General features: G+C 52.4%; 5 protein-coding genes; 3 read left to right on the forward strand and 2 right to left on the reverse strand.

Annotated features, from left to right (window-relative positions):
- Positions 1-1,220: 1,220 nt before the first annotated feature.
- On the forward strand, positions 1,221-2,767 carry CHC_T00008676001 (Translation initiation factor eIF2, subunit gamma). XM_005712288.1 is given in 2 exon segments: positions 1,221-2,615; positions 2,616-2,767. 1 exon segment carries the CDS (start codon positions 1,221-1,223, stop codon positions 2,613-2,615), a length of 1,395 nt encoding a protein of 464 aa, XP_005712345.1. The 3' UTR covers positions 2,616-2,767.
- Positions 2,768-2,800: 33 nt separating this feature from the next.
- CHC_T00007969001 (hypothetical protein) lies at positions 2,801-3,922 on the reverse strand. Its single transcript, XM_005712289.1, has one exon. It carries the CDS (start codon positions 3,920-3,922, stop codon positions 2,801-2,803), a length of 1,122 nt encoding a protein of 373 aa, XP_005712346.1.
- A 430-nt stretch (positions 3,923-4,352) lies between these two features.
- On the forward strand, positions 4,353-6,185 carry CHC_T00007970001 (hypothetical protein). Its single transcript, XM_005712290.1, has 4 exons — positions 4,353-4,606; positions 4,697-5,358; positions 5,541-5,910; positions 6,023-6,185. The coding sequence occupies exons 1-4, from the start codon at positions 4,353-4,355 to the stop codon at positions 6,183-6,185; spliced, it is 1,449 nt and encodes a 482-aa protein (XP_005712347.1).
- A 203-nt stretch (positions 6,186-6,388) lies between these two features.
- CHC_T00007971001 (hypothetical protein) lies at positions 6,389-9,397 on the reverse strand. The gene has a single exon (XM_005712291.1). The coding sequence runs from the start codon at positions 9,395-9,397 to the stop codon at positions 6,389-6,391; it is 3,009 nt and encodes a 1,002-aa protein (XP_005712348.1).
- A 3,552-nt stretch (positions 9,398-12,949) lies between these two features.
- The window catches only part of CHC_T00008908001 (inositolphosphorylceramide synthase (IPCS)), a 3,360-nt gene continuing 2,273 nt past the window's right edge, over positions 12,950-14,036 (forward strand). The window contains exon 1 of the mRNA XM_005712292.1: positions 12,950-14,036. This exon is cut by the window's right edge and continues 2,273 nt beyond it. Coding sequence (XP_005712349.1) covers positions 12,950-14,036 — 1,087 coding nt within the window.

The following is a 14,036-nucleotide window of genomic DNA, read 5'->3' on the forward strand; positions in this document are numbered from 1 at the left end:
GCAAATAGGGTAAACATCACAGGTCATCTTATAACTACGCAAGCAGAGCGCATTCAATACATTTAGATACATTTTTTAAGTAAAGCACAGACATTCTGAGAGATGCACCGTGACACCGTTATGATACGGTCTCCGGATGTGAATATCCTCCGCAAATGGATACGGATTACGTCCACCGAGCGTATCCATATCGAGAGGGTTCACTGTAGAAACAATCACCTCAAGCTGGACAGTAAAGACCCCAACATGTGATATGTTTTGCCACTACTGTACTGTACTGGACACGAGTGTACAAAACTGTACGCAAGTGTACATTGGTCGTGCGTGATCCAAAAAGTGGACGCAGCGTGTGTGATGTCCACCTCAGGACTCCTTTACCTCAGGCTACGACGACGGCGTCCTGTTATTATCTAGGTGTTTGTTCCACGTGTACTGCGTGTGTGCGGTCTGGCACAGCGGGCATGGGGTTACAGTCACGGCCTAGCTGGTTTCTATCCGAACAGGGCTTGTTCTCATATGGGACAGCTCTTTTTTGCAAAATTATATAAATTAAATTGAACATTTAAAAATCTATATTGGTCACCATTTCCTTAACGTGCTCGTTTTCGGCAATAACATCTTGCAGGACATCGAGATGGCAGCTTTGAATATCCAGAAAGGTTATGAATGTAATGCAGATTGAGTGCATGGTTTCTCTTTTAAACAGGCGTTTTTGGTTTCGAAGTTATTTTACATGCGGTTTTAAGGCTGTCTAAAAAGGCTTCTTTTCCAGACATATCTTAAAACGCCAAGGATTCTCACAAAGTTCTTTCTGTCCCCAAGTCAGGAGTCAAGTACGGGGGCGGGGGTATCTTTTTCTTTCTTGTCAAGGAAGCGCAAGTCAAGAATAAAATTGGTCGAATAGTGTCCTCATGTGAGGACAAAGGTCCAATACTATAGACATTAGTGCGTATGAGTTCCAGTTTACAGTGATCTTACACTTCATACAGAACAACTCCCAAAAATATTACTTTTCAAACATTTTGCGCAACAATGGACGGCTACCACGGCTACCTAGGGTGGTTGACGGGGGACGCCGTCGGGGATCGCCCTTTACGCTTCACTCCCCTCCACTGTGCACGGCGGCCCCGTTGTTCAAACACACCACGCTTGGCCTTCTTGATCCGCAGCTTTTGCCAGCACGCCTCACCTCCCCGCGCCTTCTCTTCCCCTTTGCCACCATGTCCGCTGACACGCGCGGGCTGGCAGTCCAAGATCTCTCCACCCTCGACGTTGCGAGCCTCACCCCCCTCTCCCCTCAGGTCATCTCTCGCCAGGCCACCATCAATATCGGCACGATCGGCCATGTCGCTCACGGCAAATCTACCGTCGTCAAAGCAATTTCTGGCGTCCAGACCGTCCGCTTCAAAACAGAGCACGAGCGTAACATCACCATCAAGCTGGGTTACGCAAATGCTAAGCTCTACAAGTGCAGCGACGAGGCCTGTCCGCGTCCTTCGTGCTACCGTGCATATGGATCCTCCAAGGAGGATACCCCAGCGTGCGAGGTCCCGGGCTGCATGGGGAACATGGCCCTCATGAGACACGTTTCGTTTGTTGATTGCCCGGGACATGATATTTTGATGGCCACGATGCTTAATGGCGCGGCTGTCATGGACGCCGCTTTGCTCTTGATTGCTGGGAATGAGCCTTGCCCACAGCCCCAGACGAGTGAGCATCTTGCCGCGGTTGAGATCATGAAACTGCGTCACATCATCATTTTGCAAAACAAGATCGATCTCGTCAAAGAGACCGATGCCGAAGCGCAGTATGAGCAGATCCGCGAGTTTACAACTGGAACGGTGGCAGAAGATTCCCCCATTATCCCCATATCCGCTCAGCTCAAATACAACATCGATGTCGTTGTCGAGTACCTCATCAAGAAGGTGCCGGTGCCGCAGCGCGACTTTGTCAGCTCCCCACGCATGATTGTCATCCGCAGTTTTGACGTCAACAAGCCAGGTGAGGAAGTCGATGATCTCAAGGGCGGCGTTGCGGGTGGGTCTATCATGCAGGGCGTGCTGCGTGTCGGCGATGCCATTGAAGTTCGGCCAGGGATTAGCTTCCGCGATTCAAGCGGCAAGATTGCTTGCAAACCCATTGTTAGCGTTATCCGATCTATGCACGCCGAGCAAAACGATCTCCAATACGCCGTCCCTGGCGGTTTGATCGGTGTGGGAACCAAGATCGACCCAACTTTGACCCGCGCGGATCGGCTCGTCGGTCATGTGCTTGGCGCGAAGGGACACCTGCCAGACGTCTACTGTGACCTCGAGGTTAACTTTTTCCTCTTGCGAAGACTGTTGGGAATGAAGACCGAGGGTGATAGTAAACAAGCAAAAGTGTCTCGACTTGACAAGGGCGAGACACTCATGATGAATATTGGTAGCACAAGTACGGGTGGTAGGGTGATTGCCGTGAAGCGAGATCTCGCCAAGTTTACGCTTTCGAGTCCTGTGTGCACGTCTGTGGGTGAGAAGATTGCGTTGTCGCGGAGAATCGACAAGCATTGGCGGTTGATTGGATGGGGTCAGATCCGGGCTGGCGTCACCATCAATCTATCCACATCTAACTGACAGACTAGCCGCCCTGCGCCACTCTCGACTCGATACGCGCGTTTTGTATTGCACGTTTAGATTGAGGTTGTGTCTACGTGCGTCTATTCCAAGTCGCGTAAGGTTCAAAGTATGTGTTGTTAAAATATTTCCACGCTCGAAACTACGGGCATCCAAGCTGCAGCGAGTTTCCAAAGGGATTGCTTTCAGTCTGCACCCGGCGGACGCAAGCCAGCCCTTGGAGGTATCCGCGACAATCCATCTGCCTTCTCTAGCAGACTCGCGATGGTCGGACTTGGGTTCGCTTTGGCAAAGGAGGAATCGATGCAATACAGCGCCCCAACCAGGCCCGCATCGGCGACTCGACGTATACCACGGCTGCCTCTGGTGTCCACCAGCTCGGCGATAACTCCTCCAATAAACGCATCACCTGCTCCACTCGCATTCACCTTAGTCGCGACGGTTACATCCAGAGCGGATCTATAAATAAAAGCCCCGCGCTCAAGCACGGGTGAAAGATGTTGCTTTTCTATATTGTCAGGGTCGGTCTCTGAGCCGCCCGTCGCCGCGAACATGCCATCCTTTCCGCACGTAATGCATGCTATCTCGGCACCATGGTTTGTAAACCACCTAACAATGGGCTCGATGTCCTTGGCGGACAGGCTTGCTGCTGTTGTGGGGGACGCGAGCCCGGATATTGTGCACGCTTCCTCTAGGTTTGCATGCACTGCTGCGACCAGCTCCAAGGCTGGGAGCAAGATGGGGTTCTCAGGCGTCTCCTGTTCATCCGCGCCGTTGACATCCAGAGTCAAAAGAGCGTTCGGTGCAACTTCCCTAACATGCTCGAAAAGCCTTCGCAAATTGGTGCCTCTCAAATTCGGCATTAAATGAGGATATCCGAAGTGAAAAACGCGCAACTTGGACGTAAAAGCCTCAGCAACAACGGAACGAGACAGCAGAGAATCGACTGTAGCGGAAACGTTTGCCCCGAGGGTGACAAAGCAGCCGCGTGTGCCATCGGAGAAGAGCGGAAGGACCGCGAGAGCGGTGCCGCTACTGGCGTCGCGGATAAGCGTAGACACATCGACGCCGCTGGAGATGAGCAAATTGCGAAGTGTGTCGCCGTGGGGGTCTGTGCCGATTACGGTCAGGGCGCTTGTTTGGACAGATAGGGCGGCGAGGGCGCGCGCTGTTTGGGGCGCGGAGCCACCCGCTGCAAACGTGGTTTTGCCAAAGCGCACGATGGATTCAAGCGTCTGCGGCACGTCGCACTCGTGAAGTTGCATGTCCACGCAGCTGAGACCGCAGCATATCACTTGCGGCGGCATTGTCGTTTTAAGTCGAGTTTGGCGTGAATGCGGCAATAAGCCGGAGGAAGAAGAGCTGGAGTGGGCGAGCAGGTGGAATCAATGAGGAACGTTTTGGTCACGCAAATGCGGTGTGTCAAAGGCGAGAGAGATCTTCATCCCAGCCTTGACATCATTGGGCTCTAAGCATGAGGAGGGCATGCACGAAGATCTACTGTATCATACTGAGTTCTGAAGATGGAGAGAGTGAGCTCAAAATTTTTTCTGTAATCGCAAATTCCGCGATTTGGAGCCTTCTTCCAAGCCGGGCACCTCTATCTCTTACCGAACCAAGCCTCATGACGCCATAACCGAGCCAGCGATCACGTTAGCAACAGGGTCGACACATTTTCAGCTTCACTGACCCATCACCATCGCATGCTGTTGGCTTTTCTAACGGCTCCAGTCGACAATGAACACCCACCGACTCCCTTCATCGCCGCATTCCTCGAAAATTGCTTTTCTAAGCACTCCTGTACCATTCCTACCACTGCAACGTTCAAGGTTTCCGCACCTCTCCTCCAAGCGAATTCTGGTGCCCATCAGACGCCCACCTCGCCGCTGTAGTGCAGTAAACAAGCCTAACTGGACCGCAAGGATTCATGATACTCCTCCTGACTTTGATTCTCAATTGTCCTCGGCAGAATCAGGCGTTGCGGGGTGGTTGTCCCGGGCGCTCCAGCCAAAGATTTGGCCAGAGCGATTTCGAGTCGTCTTTCTATGTTTTGTATCCTTTATTATATGCAACTGCGATAGGATCAACATCTCTGTTGCGATTTTGCCAATGGCCAAATACTACGGCTGGTCACAAACAACGGTTGGTGTTATTCAGTCAGCCTTCTTCTGGGGCTACGTTCTTACTCAGATTCCTGGCGGTTATCTTGCGGACAAGTATGGCGGAAAACAAGTTCTAGCAGCTGGTGTGGTCGTGTGGTCCGCCATGACAATTCTAACTCCTCTCGCCGCGTCGACCAACCTTGGAGTTTTGCTTTTAGCTCGAGCGCTTCTTGGAGTTGGAGAGGGAGTAGCCATGCCGGCTATGAACAACATGATATCTAAGTGGGTTCCGGAAACGGAACGTTCGAGGTCTCTCTCCCTAACTTACAGCGGAATGTACCTGGGATCCGTTGTTGGCTTGTTGCTGTGCCCTGCGTTTATCGTTTCTTTTGGATGGCAAAGTGTTTTCTACTTCTTCGGGGCCCTGGGTTTCTTCTGGTGGGCAGCATGGCAGTTTTGGACAAAGTCAACACCGGAGCTTTCAACCACGATGTCAGAAAAAGAGAGAGCTTATATCAACTCAAAAATGCGGGCAGGCGCTGCTAACAAGTCAAGCCTGCCAACTTCGGTACCATGGAAATTACTGTTTAGCAAGAAGGCAACATGGGGAATTATAATCGCCCACTTCTGTGCCACATGGGGTTCGTTTTCCAATGCGTTCTTTTCATCGCGAGGGAGCTACAATGAGACCGTTTGTGCACCCGTGCATGTACATTCTCGAAATTGTTTCATTATTCAAGGCACCTCTAACCTCTAACCTCTTCCCATGATTCCTCGTTCCTGGACGTTTTCGATGGATTTGGACTTGGTGTGCCTCTCTTAGGTTATTTTGTGCTTCTCATCTGGCTTCCAACATACTTCAATCAGCAACTAGGATTTGACCTTGCGGCTTCTTCTTTCTTGTCGGTCATGCCGTGGTTAGCAATGTTCGTTTCTGCAAACGCCGGTGGTTTCATTGCAGATGCGATGCGTGCTCGTAACATATCAATTACTACTGTCAGAAAGACAATGCAATCCATCGGTTTTCTTGGTCCGGCTGCTTTCCTCGCCCTTGTCTCGACCACAACTGATCCTGCAATGGCAGTAACATATATGACGACCGCCCTGGCTCTTGGCTCCTTTTCTCAAAGTGGCGTGTATGCCAACCACCAAGATATCGGCCCGGCCTTTTCAGGAATATTGCTTGGCATTAGGTGAGTCATTCCCATTCGCTCTTTCCTCACCACAAGTCCGCTTTGTGGCAATCGGCCTCTGACGAAGTCTACAATCCTTTCCACTGTCCGTGGCGACGAACGCGCACTGCAGCAACACCGGCGCTGCTATCCCTGGCATTGTTGGCGTCGCACTTACAGGCTACATCCTGGACACGACCGGTTCTTGGTCGCTTGTTTTTGGGATTGCAATTTTCTTTTACCTCTTTGGTACCGTGGCTTACAATGCTCTGGGTACTGGTGAGCGGGTGTTTTGAGGTTTATTCGTCAAAAGAATTATTTATCAGTTGTAAAGGAACTAACTCTCGCAAGATAGGAGAGATAAACTACATGTAGCCCGACTGCACCGTCTCCATGTTGTCCAAGACGCTAGGGCGTTTTCCAGATTGCTTATCAAGGCCGCTATATCCTCGGTCAATTTATACACAAGTGTTTTCTAAGCTCTATTCCCATCCTATTCCTATCTCCGGGCTGAATCTGGGGTTGGCCCCAAAAACAAATCAATAGAATTGACAATGTCCCTAGTGTGGGTCCCAAGCCTTCCAATGCTTCCTTCACGTTGCGCACTCGTGCTCCCAAAAGGAGGTTGTTGTGGAGTAGCCCAAAGTTCTCTTGGGGTCGCAGGCGACTTCAGGGGAGTAATTACTGGTCCAACAAATTCCTCGTGGTTGCGGTGAAAATCGTTTTGAATAGGTGTCAGCGCTAGGCCTCGAATCTTGAACTCAGAGTCTCCAAGTCTCTTGACAATACTGCTGTCGCGGAAATCCGGAGGATCTCCTCTGTCGGCTGATGCAAAGCCTCGTCTTGCCCTCGCTGCTGTTGGCGGCGATGAAAAGAAAGAAGGAAGCACATCTCTGTTCCCGGTTGAGACTCTTGGTGGTGTGCTTCGAACCGGTACAGGGGTGTTTCCCGCGGCAGCAAATGCGCTGCTCAAGTTGGACTCAAACGGTGATGGAAGCGTCCCGCCGAGACCTCGAGTGCGGTTCTGAGGTGTTGTCCCGAATAATCCGCCTGGTGTAAACAGTCCACCTGGTCGACTACTCCCTGACATCAAAGCTCTGGGAACTGAATTAGGAGAAGACGCGAAGAACAGCGATCCCGGGGATTTGCCCATTGGGGTAATGCCCAGCAATCCCTGGTCCACACCTAATCGTCGGAGCATGGATCCACCCGATGGGCTCTCCATCGTATGAGACAAAGGTTCACGGAGAGCAGAGAAGAAAGAATCTCTAGGTGGAGTGGAGAAGGGCAGAGCGGAACGCGTGCTTTTCGGAGCAGGTGACTTCATCCTGCTCTCAATATCATTCGCGAGGCCATGCTCTGACCCCTCCGCAACGGCTTTTAGGCCGCTTTCTTGAGTTTCGGCTTTCGAATCAACACTCGCTGCTATTGAGTGCTTCTTGGTCGGGCTATCGTAGTTTCCAGCGTTGTCTGGTTTGCTACCTTCTTTTCCAGGGATGACATTTCTTGCTTTTGGTGTCTGCAGCTTGAAATCCAATGTTTCGTCCTTCGGTGCTTCTGAGAGGCGCAGATTACCCGTTCTAATCCCGTCCGCGTGGGAGTTATGATTCGCGATGGCATTGGATGAGCTGTAGTCTCGTTTCTTCACATTGTTATGATCGTTTGCAGTATTAGCTTGGCTCGTAGCCGAAGTCAAGGCCGTATGGACGTGAGCCCCTTCTTCGTCTTGCCGTGCCTTTTCTGGCTCTGTAGGCACAGCAGAAATCACCTTCGATACATTACCAGCTTCCTCATACTGTACATGTGTCCCTTCTTCGTTGCCGCTCTTCGACTTCTTACCTGCAACCGGGGACTTAAGTGATGTTGATGATGGTCTTTTTCGAGAGGCTGAGGTGTGACCACTGGCCTTCTTCGGAGTATTTGTGATATCGGTAAAGACATGGTTGGAAGGAGGGGAACTTTCGCTGCAACTCGGCAAGGCCGATGAATCCATTGATTTGTTAGGCTGGTCCGTGTGGGTGCGGTTTTGAACGACAAGTCTATTATCTAGTTTCGAGAAAGGGTCAGGACACGCAATATTGAAGCCCGACTGAACCACAAAAGTTGGGCGTGGGGCAAGTTTTTCTGCCTTGGCTGCTTTCGCGACACTATGCCCTACCGAAGCAAGCTTCCTGAACCCTTGATTGCCGGCCGCGCGGTTGTTCTCACCATTCGTCGAGTGATTGGCTCTTCCCTTCGCCTTTTTGCCTTGCTTCTTGGTCGCTGCTCTCCGCTGCGTGGCATTGTAATGATTCTTGATAGCATTGTCAGTTCTGCCTGGGAGATACTTGGCGATCAAGGCCCATTTATTTCCAATGCGAGAATGTGCTTCCTTGAGGATCTGCTCCTCTTCTTCAGTCCAGGGGTCCTTGTTGATCGCTGGGTTTAAGTGATTAAACCACCGTTCACGACATTGCTTGCCTATTCGCCCCTGCAATTGTTTTGCAATCAAGCTCCACTTGTTCGCGCCTAACTCTTCAACGAGTCGCGTGATAGTGCTATCCTCATGCTGAGTCCATGGCCCCTTTTTGAGACCAGGTTGAAGTACCTTCTGCCATCGATGCAAACACTGCACATCGTTTCTGTTGCTACCCGGAAAAGAACAGTTGAGTGCCTTGGCAATATTCTTCCAATTCTTCTCATTATGTTCCATGACAACGACACGCAGCATGTCATCTTCGTCTCTGGTCCAGCCACCTTTTGAAGATCGACGGGTCGGGGGACGGTCCATCTGCGCTACGAGGCGCACTGCCTCGGCCGTGGACACTTTCTGTACAACTTTTCCCTTTGCACTTGGCGGCCGTGGTTTTCGACTAAGATGACTTCGCTTGGAAGATCCAGCGCCATTAAGCTGTTGTCCCGGTAAAATGAGAGCTGGTCGGTTGCCGCTAACAGCAGCAAGCCGCTCTTGCTGTTGAGCGTTCATCCTTCGCATAACGAGAATGCGCTCGTTGAAGGCCTGCTGACTGGCGAGTGCGTGGTCGTGTTGCTGTTGCTGCAGATTTGTCTGATAAAGGTTTTGCGGGATTTGCTGATGGGGGTAGGACTGGGGTAAAATGGGATGCTGGGGCACTCGCACTTGCTGATTTCCAGAACGAAAGCCAGGAGGGGTCACGATGAGATCGAGGTCACGATGTGGTTGAGAGGATGGTTGTCCAAACATGGGGGAATCCTCCTTGCCGTAGAGATCTTCTGGCATGAACATAAACGGTGCATTCATGTTGGAGCCCATGTTGAAAGCGTTGAAGTTCATTGCATTTGACGGGTTAGATGGCATGGACATGGAAGGCAGCGCCATTGACAAGTTCGGGACGTTCATGGAGAGATCTGCGGTGGTGACCGGAACCTGGAGCGTATGGGTAGAGAAGGATGAGCCTGGTTGTGTATTGGACTGATCTTCGGTGGGAAGATTGTCGCGATCATTTGCGGAATCGATGCCGAGATGGGTGGCATTGGATTGCCTTTCCATGCTCCCTGGACTCGATGGGGAGAGTTAGCGGTGATGATGTGGGTTGGTTGGACTGTTTGAATTTTCGGGAGTTCGTTTGCGAAAATGAGGAAGCCGTGGAGTTGTGACAGTAGGAATCGGGTCTTTATCCCGAGTCAAAAACCGATGCGATTCGCAGGGCTGTGAGGACTAGGTAGCTTCAGAAGCGAAACGTGGAAGCCAAATACCCTGGTCGTGTTAGCATTGTCGCGCTAAAGGGGCGAGGTTTGGAAGAAAGGAAACGAATTGGAGTCGTTTCGAGTGAAAGAGGCAGTTTTGTTAGGAAGACGAAGCGTTTGCAGCCCGTTGTGTGGTTATCCAAGTGAGAGGAGACAGAGACTTGGGAAAGGAAGAAGGAAGATGGGAAGGGGAGACTCTGAACGGGTAGTGTCACGGAATGGATTTGACACGATAGGTTGGAATGAAGGGGATTGCCAGCGGTTCAAGGGGGAAAGGTCAAGAAAGGGGGATAGTTAGCGGCGACACAACAGGGGGAGGGGTAAAGGAGTGTAGAGGCTATTGGGAGGGCGAACGAGAAGTGTGAGTGGCGGCTGCGCTCAAGCAGGAGGGTGTTGACGTACGCGACACAGTTTTGGAGGGAGAGCCAGCTATTTGAAAATTCAAAAAGGATTTGTTTGTGTGCTCCTGGTTACGGGCTCTCACAGGCTCAATACGATCCATTCCTTGTCTCGCTCAATTGTCTACTCTGCACACCTTTGTGAACTCGCTCTGTGACAGGGCCCCAGCAGTGCACGAGTGAAGCCTTTTATCGCAAAGATGTGCAAAAGGGGTACTGTACAATGAAGCGAGGAAAGAAGGGTCCACAGAAGTTTAAACTTTCAAATTGGGCCCGGCAATTTTAAATATGGGTCAGTGGTCACTGATTTATCATCTGATCGAGCGGGCGCATCCCAGCAAATCTCACGTCATCTTGTTATTTTTAAATAATTTCGATGCTCCCTTCAAATGCGACGTGATCGGGAGTTTCGTTGCACCCCGTGGGACCCGTTTTCTTTTGCCAATTTCTGTTGTATGCGGCAAAATTGGTCCGAAGAGAAGAGTAGGGCCCCAAAGTTTGTGGCATCGGGGCAGATATCAAAGAAATTCTCGAAAATAAGACTTTTCCCGCCAGTGTCGAGAAGTTATGTTTCTTTCAAAATTCACGATTCCCGCATCTTTCCTGCCGTTACACACTTTGTCCAATGGATCTGCCTGCCATCGTTGGTGTAAGAGAAAGAAGACTTAGCAGAGGTATTCTCTGATTCCGGATCAATCGTCGTTTGCCCCACAGCCCCCACGCCACGCGCATTGCTACATGCGATGTTGCGTCCACCGCCATGCGCGCACTGTGCCGCAGCATTTCGTTTCTAATTACCTTCCCCACACGTCCAGACTCACGCCTATTCCGTGTTCTTGCAACGCTCTTCTTTCTCAATGCCGTGTTCCATTCTTCCACCTTATTGGCGACGAGGCTCCCCCTTCCGGAATGTGTGCCGTGAAGACGAAAATAGCGTACAAGAAGGAACTGTACTTGCGATCGATATTCTTCGCCTCCCTACGATCAAGGGCTTATCGTCATTTACTTACGTCACAAGCAGCCCAATTTAAAATCTTTGTCTTGTGTGTGAAGTGCAGCATCTCTGCATGCCAAAGCATAGCTCGACAGCAGAAAAACATCTACAGGGCACCCCTGCATCATAGTGACAGAAACGTAGAAACCTACCATCTCGCAGCCCTACCGAATGAACACAAGAGGTACCGTATCTATTCGAACCGTAAGACACTTCAAAACCCCTCTGCGTTTTCAACAAAAGTAGTATCGATGCAAGGACACCTGTTGACATCATCATTGACACCGACAACCTGTTGCAACCACAACTCGTCGCCAGTAAATTCTGTGTAGAGGTACACAGCAATTGCAACCTCTCTCATTACCGCTGTTGGCCCTATTATCGTTAACCTCAACTGCGGGTGTGACTTGTACTTGTTGAAAAGCGGAAATGATGACAGCCGCCAAATGGGAGTGGGATGAGCGATTGTTCTGAGGTACACCATGTTAACTTGCTGGTGAGGTATGCAGGACATATGTCAGCAAGAGCACCACTCCCTCTTGATTCTTATGAAAACCGTAGAGATGCAATAGTAGAACTGCAACCGTGGAGCTGCAACCGTAGAGCTGCCGCACTTCCCGGGTGCAGTGCATATGGTTCTTTCAACTCTTTCTTGCGACAAGAAGGGCTGAGAGAAGAGTTGAACACGCCCGGCACAAGTGTCTAGAAGCGACACCATTGTCGTCATGACTGGGCCTGCTGGCATTTACTGTATAGGAGCAGACGCATGGGATCTAGGCGGGTTCTTCCAACGTTGCCATATCCTAGATGATGAATCAAGGCGCGAACTAGATGTATACCAGGACCATTCCTGGCCAAGGCAAAAGCTTTTCGTCAGAACAACGGACGGCTTGTCCCAAATTGCGCTACAAAATGAACAAATGCAGCTCCTAGGTTCTGTGTATGCGCCGCATGCGACAATCGGAGCGAACGCACGTGTGTCAAACTGCAGGAATGCGCGCATGTACGATAGGCGACTCAGAATGTGTGGTTGAGGGCAGGAGGCGAAAGGCAGTCGTCAGGTTGTGAGGATGCGTGCAGTTGACAGTGTGGCCTACTAGAGCATTCAAGGAAGGACGAATCCGCCGTGTCGCAGTTTTGCAAGCTAGGCTTTCGTTCAACGCGACGATCTCCGCCAGCTGTAGCGGGCGCGATGTGGGCGGCAAGCTTTGCGTGGGCGTGTGCAACGACCGTTATCATGGGGACATGGACACATGCATGCATGCGCATGGTGCAAACTTTGCACACGACTTGCAATACTCGGCACAGGCAGGAGGGCACAATCATGGCGCCCACGGCACTAGGTGGGCCTGGGCCTGAGGCGTGCAGATTCCGCACAGTCGCATGCCGCCGTAAACGAATGGGCTCGCCCCCATTTGAAGGGTGCATGCCGCTCTCTCACGTGCCGTAGGTCGGGTGGGTGTGGCACGTATGGCAAAACGGTTTATTGACAAGCAGGGAGAATCCGGTGTGAATATTGTACAGTACAGTGTAGTGATATTGGTTGTATTGACAAGCAGGGAGAAGCCCTGCTTGTGAATATAGTAGTGATGTTACAAGGGTACGGTAGATGTATTGACAAGCAGGGAGAAGCCCTGCTTGTGAATACAGTTGTACGGTACCAAGGTAAAGGCGGGTTGTTGCATATTATTTATCAATTTACAACAGCGCTGAGACCCGGAGAAGAGAGGAGGGAGAGAGAAGGGGGAGAGAAGGGGGAGAGAAGGGGAGGACGAGGAGGCTTTTCTGGGCCGTGACTGTCACGGTACAGTCGTACGGTAACCGTACATGCTACGGTACTGTACACCTGGCGTTCCGCTTTCTGTAATGCAATCTCCCAGGTGAGTGCTTTTTGCCAAAAAACAAGTGCATTTGTTCGGTGAGAGGATTTTCGGCGATTGGTGCGCCATAACTGGTTGCCGACATGGCACCACTCGCAAGACCAGTGAGGTGGCGCGGCGGTCTGGGTGCGTCTCGGCCCACTGCCAGCCGGGCCACTCTCGGCCGGCCACTCTCAGCCGGGCCACTCTCAGCCGGGCCAGTCTGCGCCCGGACACCGCGAGGTGCTGTCCAACCAACCCTCGTTCTCGTTCTCCACACTGTACACTACTACTGTACCCTTGTCCCCCGTGCCGCACCTCAGACCTCGAAAACTGTTTTTTACGTCCCGTCCACCCCCCCGCCAAGCGGCGGGCGGACAAAAGCAAATCGCGATAAAGCATCGTCTACATTGAATATCAATCTACTAGGCCTCCTCCTCCTCCGCGGCCTCCCCGTAGTCGCCGTCGTCATACACCTTGTCCTCGTGCTCCTCGGCCTCCCTTGTCGCGGGCGCGGGCGCGGGTGCGGGCTCGGAGCGCTTGGCGGCCTGCGGGTAGCCCTCTGCCGGCGCGTCCTCCTCGGCCTTGCGGTCGTCGTCCGAGTCGCTGGACGACTTGCCGCCGCCCTTCCACCACGGGCGCTTCTTGCGCTCGCCGTCGTCGCTGTCGCTGTCGTCGCCGCCGGCGCCGTCGTCGCCGTCGGCCCTAGCTGCGGCCTCCTTCTTTTTTTTTTTCTTGTGGTGGTTGACGGCGAGCGCGGTCAGGCCCGCGCCCACGGCGGCGACCCCGACGCCGCCGGCGATCTTCTTCTTCTTGGACCAGTTGGACGGGCCGTGCCCGGTCTTGTCGGCCGTGACGATGATGCGCAGCGAGCCGGAGCCGTTGACGATGGGGAAGTCGCCCTGCGCCTTGTCCTTTTCGCGGACGGTCTCGAGCAGGACGCCCGCGGAGCCGAGGGCGGGGACGCCCGGCGCGCCCGTGTCGAACACGAAGAAGGTGAGGTAGGTGGGCTCCGGCTTGCCCGCGGCGACCAGCGCCTTGATGTTGGCCGTGAGGTCCAGCTGGTGCTCGTGGTTCCACACGGCGGACTTGCCCCCCGTGGTGGCGTCCGTCTTGTACAGCTCGTTGGTGATGTCGCCGTCGAAGCACACGACCACGAACGGGTACAAGCCGCCCACGCCCGCCGCGGAC

This window comes from Chondrus crispus, genomic scaffold (genome assembly GCF_000350225.1).
Source record: "Chondrus crispus Stackhouse genomic scaffold, scaffold_9, whole genome shotgun sequence".
Classification (NCBI taxonomy): domain Eukaryota; phylum Rhodophyta; class Florideophyceae; order Gigartinales; family Gigartinaceae; genus Chondrus; species Chondrus crispus.